This window comes from Punica granatum, chromosome 5, assembly GCF_007655135.1.
Source record: "Punica granatum isolate Tunisia-2019 chromosome 5, ASM765513v2, whole genome shotgun sequence".
Taxonomy (NCBI): Eukaryota; Viridiplantae; Streptophyta; class Magnoliopsida; order Myrtales; family Lythraceae; genus Punica; species Punica granatum.
In genome coordinates this window covers 5,213,107-5,228,899 of record NC_045131.1, presented here as the reverse complement: position 1 = coordinate 5,228,899, position 15,793 = coordinate 5,213,107, and the positions used below count along the sequence as shown (strand labels likewise).

The 15,793-nt window shown below is 41.9% G+C and overlaps 3 protein-coding genes across 3 annotated transcripts; 2 read left to right on the top strand and 1 right to left on the bottom strand.

Moving 5' to 3' along the window:
• The first annotated feature begins 564 nt into the window (after positions 1-564).
• LOC116208374 lies at positions 565-4,524 on the top strand. The gene is made up of 4 exons (XM_031541763.1): positions 565-827; positions 1,413-2,464; positions 2,977-3,847; positions 4,111-4,524. The coding sequence occupies exons 2-3, from the start codon at positions 1,496-1,498 to the stop codon at positions 3,823-3,825; spliced, it is 1,818 nt and encodes a 605-aa protein (XP_031397623.1). The 5' UTR covers positions 565-827; positions 1,413-1,495; the 3' UTR covers positions 3,826-3,847; positions 4,111-4,524.
• A 2,716-nt stretch (positions 4,525-7,240) lies between these two features.
• Positions 7,241-8,055, top strand: LOC116208499. The gene has a single exon (XM_031541984.1). It carries the CDS (start codon positions 7,287-7,289, stop codon positions 7,926-7,928), a length of 642 nt encoding a protein of 213 aa, XP_031397844.1. The 5' UTR covers positions 7,241-7,286; the 3' UTR covers positions 7,929-8,055.
• Positions 8,056-8,217: 162 nt separating this feature from the next.
• On the bottom strand, positions 8,218-14,545 carry LOC116208498 (asparagine synthetase [glutamine-hydrolyzing] 2). The gene is made up of 15 exons (XM_031541983.1): positions 14,277-14,545; positions 12,967-13,105; positions 12,736-12,831; positions 12,355-12,496; positions 12,018-12,113; positions 11,532-11,626; positions 11,087-11,248; positions 10,590-10,670; positions 10,273-10,494; positions 9,880-10,014; positions 9,651-9,731; positions 9,435-9,521; positions 9,210-9,317; positions 8,631-8,932; positions 8,218-8,449 (listed from the first exon to the last, which is right to left on the bottom strand). The coding sequence occupies exons 1-14, from the start codon at positions 14,354-14,356 to the stop codon at positions 8,699-8,701; spliced, it is 1,758 nt and encodes a 585-aa protein (XP_031397843.1). The 5' UTR covers positions 14,357-14,545; the 3' UTR covers positions 8,218-8,449; positions 8,631-8,698.
• Between the last annotated feature and the right edge of the window lie 1,248 nt (positions 14,546-15,793).

Here is a 15,793-nt window from a genome sequence, read left to right as displayed (position 1 = left end):
TGACCGATATGGTTTATGTTAATCATCGGGCTACAAACTCATAAGTACTGTGAACAAGACCAGCACTTCATGCGAGACAACGGCCATGTTCTCTCCAAAAATTTGAAGAGGCTTGTGGTCGGGGAGGTTGGCGGTGATGGTGCCTGAGTCCCAGAGAGAATCGCAATCTGATTTTTGAGCACGTTCGATGTGGATATAATTCAAATGCTATCTCGTGCAGGTTGTACATTCTAACTCAACTCACTCCTACATGCATGGACTAATATATCGGTCGTAAAGATGAGTCGTCTCGTCGAATTTGGATGGCTTGTAAGGAGACTAATCGAGATTCGAGCTGCGCATATAATATCAAGAGTATTACAAAGATGCAACCTTCCCCTACGACGGTCGGGTCGTGTCGTTGTTGCTGAGCTTTGGCTCGTGCAATTTGTCGCTTTCTTCCATTTTCTCCTTCATTGCAATGCGGACATTCACCGGTAATTGTAAAAATGCATCTTCTTTCGCTGTCCGAACAAATTTTTCTCTTAAAAAAAGGAAAAAAATAGCCGCAAATCTCTCTCTTCCCTCTCCCCCGGCCCCTCCCTCCCTCGCTCTCTCTCTCTCTCTGCGTCTGTTTTGTTCTCTCTCTCTCTCTACTTTGCTTCCGCATTCGCTCCGCTCTGTGCCATTCAAATCAGCTCCAAAAGGGAAAATCAAATCAATGCTTCTTTCCAGCAACAAATACAAATCCTATCCCAAAGGAAGAAATCAACCCCGTTTTTAAGCTTTGATTCGGTTCACTTTACTCTCTCCCACTCTCTCTGGTTCTCTCGAATTTCTACTCAAAGGTATCTCTCTCTCTCTCTCTATCTCTTTTTGACCCTTGATTGAAAATGCTGACTTTGGTGTAAAAACCAGCTTTCCGTGCAACCAAATGCTGATTTTGAGCATACCCAGAAGTGTCTATGGTGCTCCTGAGTGTTAAGAGTGTGGGCTGTGTCGAGAGTTGAGCTCGAGGTTAGGGTTTTAGGATGAGATCCTATGCGATTTTATTCGATGCGGCCTTTTCACTGTGGGGGGGTCTATGCTTTAGATCTGCTCTTTTTGCTGGTACCCAAAGTATGAAACTTTTCTCCAGGTCATTACGTAGTCACTTGGAATGCTTTGGAAGAATGTATTTTCGAGCTCGCTTTGTGTTCGTAATATCTGCAGTTTCTTGATTTTGAGAGCTGGGGGAGAGATGTTTACTCGGTAGTGTCGTTGTCTGCAAGAATGAGTAAACATTAAGACTGACATTCTTTGTTCTCAGCTAGCTAAAGCTCTGTCTATGATTCAGTTATAATTCTGCATCGAGAAATTGGGTGGCTTAGGTCTGTTGTTCTTTCTCCCATGTCTTCTACTAGATGCTGAAGCTATCTGCTTTTATGATGCAGTGAGGAGTTCTGTCCTATAGTTCTACTACCAACCACAAAGGATCCGATGCATATATAGGGTTGCCTGTTGGTGCATTTTGGAAATGGATAAGGTTTCGGCTGACTGCCCTTACCCAGGATGCTTCTTCTGTGTGATGAAGGAAGGCAACCCTAGCAAGCGCCGCGCAAGCATCCTGAAATTCTTCCGAGAACTGCCCTCACAGGACGACGATGGTCAGGTCCTCCCAATCAGCGGCCTCTGGAATACAGCCATGGCCCACCCGAATGATCCCGAGTTTATCGAGCTCGGAATATTTGAGTGCATGGCTTCCCTCATTTGGAAAGGTCTGAAGAACCGGCGATGGCTGTCTCATGATCAGAACATCTACATCCCTTATTATGCCGCCCACATAATCGGGTCCTACACCATGAACATGGAGGAGTTCGCAGTACAAGCGGTCCATGCTGGGGTTGTCCCACCCTTGATTGAGCTCTTACGTGGAAGGCTCACCTGGGTTGAGCAGAGAGTGGCTGTTCGAGCTCTTGGGCACTTAGCTACTTATCCAAGCACTTTTCCTTCTGTGGCAGGCCATGGAGAAATCCTCGAGCTCTCCATACAGCTTGCAATGAGCTCATTAGAAATAGTCTACTCGCATTTTTATCAATATGTTGATAGGAGGCTGAACTACCACTGTGACCTCCTGACAAGGGGGATGGGTGGGGTTGAGATGGAGTCGAGGAAGGCCGAGGAATGGGCCAGTCAGCTCCAATGCTGGTCCTTGCAGCTCATTAACTGCTTTGCCTTTAAGCCTGAGTTTCTTCCAACTATCTGCAAGCCTGAGTTTTTGGTCAAGCTTCCTGGTATGTGGGGTGGCCTCGTTAATGAAAATTCACCGGCAGGCATTGGTCTGTTGAGGACGATCTGTCACCACAAGGTGGGTCGTGGCCCAGTGGCCAGCTGCCCTGGAATAGTTGAAGCACTATGTAATATTGCCCGTTCATCGGATGACTGGCAATATATGGCAATCGACTGTCTGCTTTGGCTGCTTCAAGACTCGAATTCTTGTCAAAAGGTAAATAAATGTTTGAAAACATAAAATTAGTGAAGAGGAAGGGCACTTTATACTCTAAAAATATTGGTCTTATAGGCTACATATTGTTTATATTCAAATTCGGCATTAAGGCATTAATTGTTTATATTAGGTTATGTTCAGTCTCGAGAGACCAGGACTTTTTTTTTTTCAGCTTCTCACTCCTACTTTTTTTTAATGAGTAAAATAAGGAGAAAGTTATGTTTTTTGGTGCTTATTTTCATATGCTGCCCGAGTAATTATCAGTGAAATGTTTTAAGAAAATGTTTAGAAAAATCCTATGATTTTGCTCAGTGCAAGTTGATGAAGCTTTTCAATGAATGTTGTGCATTCGATCAGTACTACTAGTACTTTTTTGAGGCTTACCTCTTTATTTAGATCAAGAGTTAATTAAGAACACCCTAGATTTTAGTCCCCCTTTCCGCTCTTGGGTCATCTTGTCTAGTTCCTCTGGGAGAAGTATGGTCACTGATGAAAGAATAAATTTCATTCAGGTGGTTGAGAAGGCAGTTCCTGCTCTAGTAGACCTTGCAGAAATCACAAATCTGGGTGATCACAAGAAGCTTGGGGACTCCATTGTTACCGTTCTTGAAGAATGTCTTCAGTCACAAGCTGCTGGTCGTAACTCTTTCAGCAGTCGGACAAAGGAACAGATTGAGGAGCTCTTAAGTTCCAGGCAGAGACTGAAGTGGGAGAAGGGCATGCCTAAGGAGGATCTTCACATCAAACAGGCTGCTGCACTTGTGGTTAAGCTCGAGGGCAACTCTCTGTTCTCATCAGGAAATATCTCTGTGGCCGCCTCGAAGTACTCAGAGGCACTGGCTTTATGCCCAATGAGATCGAAGAAGGAGAGAGTCGTCCTGTACAGTAACCGGGCCCAGTGCCACCTTCTACTCCAACAACCCTTGGCGGCTATTAGCGATGCAACCCGGGCTCTCTGCCTACACAGCCCTCTTAATCGCCACGCAAAGAGCCTTTGGAGAAGAGCTCAGGCCTATGACATGCTCGGGTTAGCAAAGGAGAGCTTGTTAGATGCAATTCTTTTCATAAACGAGTGCTCCCAATCAAGCGATCCCGATCTTTCATTGAGGCAGAACAAGGTTCCCGATTATGCGGAGAGGTTAGTGAAAAAGCAGATGAGAGCTGCTTGGTTGTTTAGGGAGGCGGCAATTAAGCATGGTGGGGTCCAGTGTGAGGGTGATGGACGCGATGTGTACGGTGTGCAAGATACAGACGATTCTGAATGGGAGACAGCGAGTGAGAGTGACATAGGAAATGATGGGAGGGATGAGATGGGTGAAGAGGAGGATGATGAGGAAGAGGATAAGCGAGTGGAAAAATGAGGATGGGGAACTATGATTAAAGGTACCACTCTTCGACTTCTAAGCTTTTGGGTTGTTTTAGGGTTTTGATGCATGTGATCCTGAGCTGCTAGAGAAGTGAATAGGTGAAGAAATGACTTGGATTGCACTTTACAAGGCCTGTATGGTTCTAAGAAATCTTAAAACTGCAATTCAATTTTTTGTCGTGTTCTTTGTTTTTAAGGAGGAAACTGGTAAATTTGAACCAATCGAAAATTCTCTGATTGTGTCCCTTTTTCTCATCACTTTGCAATGCTTGTGCACCAGCTTGCTTGACTCCTGAAGGTATATATTGGAAGAATGTAAAGCATGGAAATTGTTTTGAGCTTGTGGGAGATGATCCTAGATTTCAGCGAATGAAACACCGGGAACCGGTCAGCAAGATTTCATCTTTCGGCTGCAAAGCTTTACCAGAAGGTGGTCAGAAGTAAGATATATATGGTTTTGCGTTTTGTCATAGGAACATGTCTTTAGCCTTTCTTTTATTCCATTTCATTCTTATTGTTTATGGGGTTTGTTAATGTTGTTTGTTGAGTCTGCTGACATTCCCTTGTTTCCCTTTCTTGATGTGAATTGTGATCTAAGAGGCTTGTGTACATAACGACCCGTGTGGGTTCTTTGAATTTTGAACATAAATTGTGTGATAGGAAATGAAAGTGTTTGCTTTCTTTTTTCCGTTTCGATGAACCACCAGTGTTTGAACTATGGTCTGTCCATTAGAGAACCGAATAATCTGTGTCTACTGATGAGGTCCTTTCAGGTATGTCCCAAACCCGGTTTATTAGGGATGGTAATTCGTGTCGTGTCGTGTTTATACGTATCGTGTCTAAACGGGTTCGTGTCATCGAAGTCATAATCCATACACGACACGATTATTAAACAGGTCAGGTTTTGAAAACCCATACACGACACGTTTATATCCGTGTCAATCCGTTTAGACACGTTTAAGCCCGTTTATCGAAACGTGTCATAATAGGTACACGTATATACGACACGATTATAAACGTTATCCGGACACGTTAACACATCTTGTTTATCCGATCAATTCAGTTACCCGGATACATTAACACGACATGTTTATCTGATTAACTCGTTTACTCGAACATGTTTAACACGACATGTTTACACGTTAACACGAAGACTGAGATGGAGGGGAGGGGGATGTGGATGGGGAAGAGGCGGGAGCTGCATTTGAGGGAGGCAGCTACGACGAGGATGAGATCGAGCCACGAGGCGCATTGGCTGGAGCGGAAGCCAGCGAAGCGATGGGCTTCGAAGGGGAGATGGTGGGAGTGGAGTCGGCAGCGAGCTTGGGAGCAGGGGAGGGCGAGATCTGAGGCGGATCTGCGAACAATGCAAAGTGCACGGAGAGGAGAGTAATGAGAGCGAAAAAGCAGAATTTCGCAATTGATGGATGAGAAGAATGAAATCAAATCGTATATGAGATCTGAGGGAGGGTAGTAGAGAAGTAGAAATAGAAGTGGAAGTGCGGTTGTGTTAGTGTTGGATTGAGTGAAAGAAAGGAAATGAAATTATGTTAGGGACTTAGGAATTAGGATTACATAAGGATATTTTGATAAATTCAAATACATAAACGGGTTAACGAGTTACATAATTATAGTAACATGATTAAACATGTCTAAACAAACAGGTTTAATCGTGTATAATTGGGTTACACGGGTTCAATCCAGCAATACACGCTTATTAACCGTGTTTGAACGGGTTGGATCCGTTTAGATCGATTATTAAAAATGTCAAACCCAAACCCTTTTAACTTCGTGTCGTATCCGTGTCGTGTGAAATATTGACAGTCCTACACGGTTTATTATGAAAACCGAAGCACCATAGGAGGCAACCCATGATGTCGAGGTTGCACGTCTTGAGAATCGAACCAGTTTGCAGCAGCACCATAGAAGGCATCACTTTCATAGTGATGCGTTTGCCAGTCCCACTCTATCCTTTCCTATTGCGTGTTATGTTAATCGGTCTTAATTGCCGGATTTATTGAGGAGGAATACCCAATGGCCGTTCGACAATCCACCTTTAATTAGTTAATGAGATGAATGTTCGATAGTCCAGCTTTTCATTAGTTTATGAGATGAGTCCTTATCTTTGTACCATTCAATAATTAAGTCATTTCCAAGGGCTATGCCTGACCTTTCATGATCCTCTAGGGATACTAGCAATCTCCGTGAAGATCTGTTCCTAAGAGTGTCAACTCAACTCAACTATGTAACAAAAAGAACATGTTATTTATTATTGTTCCGATCTTTACTAAGGATAAGTATCGACTATCAGCCTATAAGATCGAGCTCCGGAAAGGCGATTTTAACATCACCACTTGTGCGGGATGCTTTATCTAAGAGCCGCCTTCGGAAATCCAATCAATTGTACTAACCAGCACTACGTCTTCTTCCTCTCGGAGGTGGAAGCCGTGAAGCTTCCTTGACGGTTAATCTGCACCATTTGAAAGCCGATTGAATCTTCTCGGCATGGGAGTTTACTGAAAGTCGAACGAACTTGAATGGCTCGGGAGTTCGCATAAGCACGCCGAGTTCATATATTTACGACGACTGTCTGTTTCCTTTACTAAGGAACTCGTGTGCATGTAAGTGCAGTCCAACAAGGCCTAAGCCCTAAGTAGGATCAACTATTAACCATATTTCATATATTGTGCGTATGTATGTATATATACATATGTACATTAAAATTTAAATGTGTTAGCTAATTAGACAAAATATAACATCAGTTTAATCTATTAGATAAAGCTCAGAGCAACACTTCATCTACTTTCCACGACAGTCCATGGAAGGCAAATGAAACCAATTTATCGTTTATTATATGCAAATCCATGGATGTCCCATAGTGTGCTCATTGTCAACTGATTGGGGCGGTTTAGAGAAATGCAGCCCTTCAATAATCACGAGTGTTTTGGTCATTTTTTTTTTTTTCAATTTTAACAAAATCTTCGCCCCATTAATATGTTATATTCCAACTAAGATCCCTTGGTGCCTCAATCATAGTTAATTTCATGGGATCATCATATTGAAATCAAGCCTATCATGCTAATCAAATATAAGCGCTTGTACATATCTATTGGTTTCCGTGCTCGAGCACAACTTGAAACATAGTAGATTCGCTTCGTCTATCGTAATGATCAGGCATAAGGATTTTAATCTTGGATTTCTTTTTTAATCATGAGTCAAAATAAAGATTAAGTTTTTCCTCTCATCCGTCTTTTTCATGGTGATGATTTTAATAATCCTCTCAAAGATTTGCCCATTAATGGAGTTGATTCCCAAATCCTTAAGAGAAGATGGAAAATCTATGATCCCACTAATGGCTGGAGTCCACTAAGACTATACCATCACCTTATATAAATCCCATGAATACAACACAAGCTTATCTCATATTCAGACAAACCAAGCCTCTTCTTCATTTCAATGAAACCAACTCAAATGGCTGCTTCCTCCTTCACCTGCGAACTCACGATACTGCGAGCCGAGAACATGGATTCCCTCCCCGAAGGCGGCAACCTCTTCGTGAGGTGCTACCTCTCTGCTGCGGGCAAGAAGGAGAGGATCCATCTCGATACCCGACTGGTCGATGACCCAGCAGCATGCTCCTGGGACCAGACCTTCTCCATTCAGTGCAGCGGGGCAGAGGAGTCCATCGACGAACTGAAGCAAGACAGCTTGATCCTCGAGCTGAGGCGGAAGAGGAGGGTGAGGGCGACCCTTCTTGGAGGGTCCTCCTCGTCGAAGCTGCTGGGTAGGGCGGAGGTTCCATGGAGGACAGCCTTCAATTCTCCGGACATGGAGATCGAGAACTGGGTGCCTGTTGTTCCTTTATGGGACAGCGGTAACAAGGAAGGAGTCAAGCCTCCTTACATTAGAGTGGCCCTGAAGCTAAGGTTCGGACCGGCAAAGGCGGGAGAGATCAGTGCTCGGCAACAAAAGAGGAGGAAGAGGGCGGGAGAAAGCGGGTGCGGTTGCGAAAGGAGATGTGATCAACCGTGGGGATGTGGGAATGGAGAAGAGTACTATCATGCCTTTGCCATGGCGGCTGCCTTGGAAGCCTTGTGAATTGAAGGAACTAACACGACAATAGTCATTATGTAGAAAAAATTGTTTGGTAGATTTTTTCACGAAGAACTTCACATCAGTCTAATTGGAGATTTTAATGAAACTTCTAACATTTTTCTCTCTCAAAGTTCGTAATTGAACCTCTCGAATCCTGGGATAGGGTCATTGAAAGAACGCAAGATCCCCGGCATGTCCTAGTGTTTACAGCCTTACTGATATCCTCTTCGATTGGAGTTCCTGAAATCTATCATTGCATTTAACACGAGGGACGTAGATATAACAGCAAGGATCGAAGATGCAGCTGCACGAGAATATGAAATAAATTAACCTCGAAATGTTCTGACACCATTTTCTGCAAACAAATAATTGAAGCATAATTAAAAGGAACTCTACAGTTCTAACTGAACCATCCAGCAAACCAGAAAATACAATAGAAACCATCAGTTTCAATCAACATAGCGGAGCACAGGTTGGAATATCCTTCCAACTGCCATAATCGCCATTTCCTTCCATCCCCGGATCTGCCACAAAATACATATGACCGCGTTATCTATGCAAATGAACAGTAAGAGCTCGTTTATTTCATGGAGAACTGCTGCAAACAGATTTTCGTATTACAGAATTCTAAGCAAACCGTGCAAGGTTATAGCATGAAATATTACTCTTATTGGATAAAAAGCACAGTAGTACTGATCTCGTTACCTTGTCGTCATCAGTGTATCCTGTTCACAAGTATTCATCCACCTCCACATACAATAAGAATTCTCCGATCAGCCAACTGCTGCTGTCTTCTCAACAGGAATTTCTTGTAGCTTCGAAGAGGAGCCATTGGTTAAACCAGCATTCTTCGAATCTGCTGCTCCCTCGTAGGCATCAGCATGGACCCCGAGAGCAGCACGACCTGAAGGGTCGAGATTTTTCGACCAAGACGCATCCCACTCCACAGCTTTCGCAGTGCTGCAGGCTATGCTAGGGCCTCCTGGTACTGTGGATCTCGCAGCATTCTGGTAAAATTTAGCAAGTTAGCTTATATGCTGTTGCATGCTCATTCAGCCTCCCACTCACATACAAAATGACATCCTTCTATATGATGACACAAATACCTCTCAGTCAACCTAAACCCGGTAAAGACCAGGAGAAATTCGATTAATGTGCTGTGATCTGGCCCAGACATGGATCGTAGATTTGACCATTGATAATGGACCGACATAAAAACCCCAGATCCACAGAGAGACAGAGAGAGAGAGAGAGAGAGCAAGAGAAAGAAACCATGAATCGCACCTTAGGGAAGAATTTCTCAAAGATAGCTCTGTAATAATAGGCCTCTTTAGTGGTAGGAGTGTTCTCTGGGTATACAAAGCTAGCATTCGCCAGCATTGCATCTGTAACCTGTAAGTAGAGGAAAAAGTCACCAAAAACATCATCTTAAGCTCTTTATCATCAAGAAATAATCAAAGACAAAGTAGAGACTACATATCAAACAGTTGTATAGGAGGAACCACACACTTCTTGGTTGGCATGATCCTTCAAGCCATCAATCCAACTGTAACCAACTCCATCGCTAAATTGTTCCTTCTGCCGATACAATATGTGCTGGAAAGAAGGCAACAAATCAAACAATAAACCACGGAAGTAAATTTTTAGTACCTGATAACGCTGTCCAAAGAAAATACAGGAATGTGAGTTCTGGTCATCTATAATTTGTTAAAAAGAAAAATGTACCTTAGGAAGATAGGGTTTCTCTTCATCATCGAATGCATTACGCAAGACCCACTTCTCAATCCTTCCAAGTTCAGGTTTGACCTGCGATTATCAGATAGAATAGAGAGGTTAAACATATCATGTAAATCGTAAAGCCATCATGCTCTTTTCTTCCTTTGGGGAGATTTGTAGAATTCTCCTTGTAGGAAAAGGTCTACTGTGAAAATCATCAGATCAAACAGAAACATACCATTTTCCACTCAGGATCAATGCTCATTGCTATGTCGAGGAATTCCTTGTCTAGAAAGGGAACACGTGCCTCTACACCCCATGCTGAAGTGGATTTGTTGGCCCTCAAGCAGTCATAAAGATGGAGAGCCTTAATCTATTAAATAATTAACATTTATCAGCACAAGGGTTAAAAGGGATTAAGCATTGCAGCAAAATGCTGTGAGCTTAAATTTTTCATGGCAGTTCCAGAAAAAACGTACTTCTATATCAAAAGAACGTATTCGTAAAAATATTTGGAAAGAAAAGGCATATTGGGCGGCGTTGAAAGCTTAAGCTCAACAACTTTTTATCCTCAAATCCACCGAAAAATAATACCCATTACAGGCATGACTTCACTGCAAATATGAAGTACCTTTCTACAGGTCTCTTCGTGAAACTCCTCCTTGTTTGGTGCTTTATGGAAATACAAGTAACCTCCAAAAATCTCATCGGAACCTTCCCCAGAAATAACCATCTTAACTCCCAAGGACTTTATCTTTCGAGACATAAGGAACATCGGTGTGCTGGCCCTGATGGTGGTCACATCATATGTTTCAATGTGGTAGATAACTTCCTCAAGGGCATCTATACCTTCCTGATATGACAATAAGAGGCTTTGTTAAACAAGCATGATACAAGTGCTACAATGAGTAGATATGTCCTTTTTTCTTGGTAAAAGAAGAGAATTACCTGGACAGTGAAGTGAAATTCATGGTGACGAGTTCCTAGATAATCTGCGACCTCTCTTCCTGCTCTTAAATCAGGTGAGCCCTGCATAAAAGGTGAGACAAACGATAACATAGTCACTAAAATGGCTCGATGTCCAACTTCCAGGAAGCCTGAGTTGCTTTGCTGGATATGATTTCATAAAGTTTTGTATTCTCCATTTAGATTAACAGGACATGCTAAATATTCATTGTTCTAGAAATCGAAGAAGAAAGATCTGATTCCTTTATTAACACATAAGAGCAGAATGAAATTTCAAGAAAGTCCAAACCTAACAGCGACAAAGAAACCTCATTTTAAGTGAAAGCATTACATAACAGGCTACGAAAACTTTGCCATAAATTATATGATTCTACATGAAGTTAAGCCATGCCAAACTAGAAGATTGACAACTAGAGTTATATAAACTGAGAAGCATTCATTTTTTCTTCTTTTTTTGGCTTTAAGTTCGGATGAAAGACCTTCAAACCAATGCAAAAGGTGTGCAACTGTGAACCCCATTGGCAAGCTGCTTCAGAGTCGGCCAAATAACGGGAAGCTACTGAAGCAACAAGAGATGAGTCAAGACCTCCAGACAAGAGTACGCCAAATGGAACATCAGTCATGAGCCTTTTTTTCACAGCCTGCAGAGAGCATATAAAAACTTAATGGTGGCCCCCAGAAGATGTTACACAATTGACAAATTCCTGTTTTCATTTCATTAATAATTTACCAATTAATTTTTCAGAATCACAACAGTCTTATTATGTGGACTGGATCAGCAGAAAAACGAGCACATCAATATGTAAGGTCATGTATCTCAAACAATTCACAAATAGTCAACTAAAGCAACCTTAGCTAAATGGCAGTATTAATAGAGTGTTAAATCAAAAAATTTCCAGTACTGAAGGTAGCTTATGAAAATACCTTCTCAAAGGCAGCACGCAAAACAAGAGGATCATATGGAGTTGATGGGATCTGCTCTGAATACCAAGGTGGGTTGTACCACCGTCTGAGCCCTCCTAAAGCAAGTAATTTTAGCAAGGATGAGGGTTTAAATGTGAATAAAGAGACCTAGAATCTTAAAAAAAAAAAAAGAAAAAAAAAAGAGACAATTCTGAGTAGAAAGATTATGTTCTCCTCTTCCATATATGTGTTCTCAAAGACTCTCTTGATAATCTCAAATATCTGCCGAAGTGCACAGCGGGACAGTTTTGCAATTTAATACATCTAACAAATTATTCACTCTGCAAAATTCAACTGACCAGCTATTCTACCTGTTTCAGAAGAAAAACTTGAAGGTCGGTAAAGTTTTTATTTGCAGTGTATCCAGTCAATTCGTAAGCAATGAGGCCATATAGAGTTATGAGGTGAAAAATCAATTTATGCACTGTTTAAATTACAAATGCCAACCTTGTTTGCTGGAATATATGTGGCCCGGGAGAAACGACATAAACCTTTCACACTCATCACTTAAGGCTTTCATTTCTGAGGCAAACCAAACTGAGCCTGCAATGGAAGAGAAATCTAGTTAATAATAAGATCTCCATTACTGAAGTTTCATGCTAAGAGTAGAAAGCCCAGCGATGGCACTGCATGACAATGTCCTTGGGAGCTAGCCAGAACCTCATGATGTTAATTAACTCAGGTAATTTAAGATCAAGTTGAATTAGTTTAACTAATTCAACCTGACAACAATACATTCTTGAGAGGACCTATTATGTGCTATTCCTAAAGACAAACTACGTACCATCGAGACCCCATCCTATGTAAAGGGGTGTAATGCCAATAGCATCCCGAGCTGCAATAAAGCTCTTGTCACGGGTGTCAAGCAGGACAAAGGAAAACATCCCGTCCAGCATATCCACAAAATCTTCTCCATATTCTTCATACTACAGAAACAAATGAAATTTGAAGATTTCAGAGTTTAGTATAAAGCTCAAAGTAATTGTAACAGCATCGGATTCAGATGCAGAAACACTTAAAAAGAAAATTCTACTCTGTAGAAAAGAGATTTCCAAATTCTCTGTATATTGTGCAGGCAAATGCAAGCAACTTACACGGGCAAAGCATCATAACAGATATGAAACAGATACCGGTAATATTATTGCAAGAACACGATGAAGCTTACAAGATGTGCAATGACTTCGCAGTCACTTCCAGTACGAAACTGATGGTTCTTCAGCTTCTCTCTCAATGCTTTGTGGTTGTAGATCTCCCCATTAACCTTAAACACAGAACAACAGTGAGTAATATGCAATAGTCTTGACAGTTCCGGTACCAGTCATCCAACTAATATAACTTCCACAATATAATTAAGATCACTGCTAGAGCTAAAGTACACGAATCAGTCCATAATTACCGTGACAACGACGGTCTTGTCCTCATTGTAAAGAGGCTGATCTCCGGAGGTGGGGTCTACAATAGCTAATCTTTGATGAGCAAGATAACAGTCCCCATGACAATGCAGTCCACTCCAGTCAGGACCTCTATGCCGTAGCCTATATGTCCAATCGGGTGAAGGTCAGAAACACAAAACAGAACATTAATTACTTTGTCCTGAGATTTTTTCTTCCATAATTACCACAAAAAAACTGCCGTCCTAGCAATGGACCTAATCTGAGTTAAGGCAGTAATGACAACCATCACTATCAGACAAGAAAGGAAGAATAAATTGGAAACACCAACAGAACATAAAAGCAAATCTGGGAAGGAGGCCAAGAAACAAAACAGCATGTGCCGAAAAGCACAATCAGGATAAATCCCACAACTGAAGTGACAGGAGGGGGCGGGGACCTTAAAATTGATTACCGAGACTTATCATCAACGGCCCCCCAACAACTGGCTCAAGAACTCGAGGCTGATTCATATGAATACAAGGATTGAACAATGTAAGCATTTGAAAACTACGTTCAAGAATTGTGAAGAAACCCAACTAAATAAGGAAGGCTCAAAGGGACCAAACGTCCATCATCCTCTTACTGAGGATAGTATTGACTATCAACCTATAAGATCGACCTCCATAAAGGCGATTTTCTGTCACAACGTGTGTAGGATGCTTTATGAAAAGCCACCTTGGGAAATCCACATACTGAAAGCTGAACTGGTAGGTTCGGGAGTTTACTAAAACGTGCCGCATTCATATACTTACAACGGTCGTCTCCTTTCTTTACCACCGAAATGACAACTATCACTATTAGACGATAGATGGAAAATAACAACACAAAAACAAATGTAGAAAGGAGGCCAAGAAACAAAACAAAGACATATCATCAGGACCCCACCGGACCATTGCCCCAAGAAACCAAGAGGCTGATCCAGATGAACTTCAACAAGGTTAGCACGTGCGGGAATCATCCAGGAGTTCCATTTCTATTATTCTTAACAATGAAAACTATGTTCATGAATCGTGAAGAAACCGAGTTTAAACGGGAAGGCTTAGAGGGACCAAACGTCCATGATCTTCTTAGCTGCTAACACCCAAAAACACAAACTTCAACGTGACAAAGGCAGAAGAAAACAGAGACCGGAATGAATGCAAAAGCAATGCAGAACTAAAACAAGGGACGAATTCTGAGCATTTGCGTGGCCGCCAAATCATTTGTGCAGAACAGCCTGTTCGGGAGCTCGAGCGACATGAAAATGACGACGAATCGGGAAAAAGAAGCTGACCTGCGAGATAGCTCGATGATGCGGGAGCGCTTGGCCTGGGAATTGTCAATGCAGCCGAAGACCGCGAGTATCCCGCACATGGCTGCGCCCACTCTATGCTTCCCTGTCCAATCTCCCTCTCTCTCTCGAGCTAGGAGGTCCCCCTTCAATGGAGGATGGAGACGAAATGGGAGAGAGAAGGTGGCTGAGGGGGAGGGAGGGAGGAGGCTGCTCGCACGCTGGGTTAAAGGGGATTTTGTCTCTTTATTGATTGATTCAGCGATGCTGCTCGATCAGGGCCGTTGATTCTGACAACTTTAACAAAGATTCCGTCCTTTTCCCCGCTTTAGGGTTTGCTGAATCCCCAACCTTTGAAGATTCTGCGCTAATAGCGCACACAATTATTTTAAAAGACGATCTTAGGCCACGACTGAAAATTACAAGTAAAAATATATGCGGTTTGATATGTGAATTGAAAGATTCATTTACGTCAGCCTAGTTAAATTGACGGACACGTTGATATGGATTTCATGCCGAACTACGCAAGACCGATCGGGATCAGAATTTGCAATACTCCCAAGTCCTAAAACAAGATCTTGTTTATTAGACTAAATCTGAGGTACTATATTTAGGCTAAGATCTCCTTTCCGTTAATTCAGCACCCGTGACCACGTGCACGTTTGGTTTGTCTTGACTATCTCAATCGATAATATTATGTCTATTTGGTCCATGAACTTTTGCCTTTGTACCACTTTAGTACTCATGTGAGACATAAAAGGCAAAACTACTAAACTAGGATTGAATAATAAAAAGCATAAAGGCAAGAGGCGAAAAGTACGATTACGTAAACAATGTTTGCACAGAGGACAATGCCTGCGTAAATAGTGAACTAGACAGGTGAATCACGATCCAAACAATTCGGGAATGGAACTAATATGCATTTTGAATGATTATGATATGATAATATTAAGGTGGACATATGACTCGCTTATCTATAAATTCTGAGAGCAAATACTCGTACTCATTTAATTCTACCGAGCAGCCGAAAATATCATTATGACAATAAGTTGTGTTGATAGGTGCACAATGCACTTGATAATATACTACTACATATATAGTTATTATTTTTGTGGCCATAGAGTACTATATTCTTTTTTTAAGAAAAAAAATACCCTTTGCCCTCTCAAATATGAGCGTCTGAACATTTTTTTTTTTGAGCATTTGCCCTCTCAACTAATATTGAATAGAGAATGTGACCTCACTGTCAAACTAAATCCAAACGGAAAAGTTACATGCACCGCATGTGATCCTAAAAAATTATTTAAAAAAAAATTTATAAAAATAAATCGAAGAGGGAGGTCTGAGGCTACCGATGACTCCACCCCAAAGTGATTGTCGACGACCTCGTGGGGTGGGTTGCGGCCGACAATCGACAGCAACTCCCCATCCCCATGCTCCACGTATCCCTGTCTCTTTGATTTTCCTTTTTTGAAAAAAAAATCGAATTTTCTCTTTTTCAAAAGAAAGGGGGAGTGGAC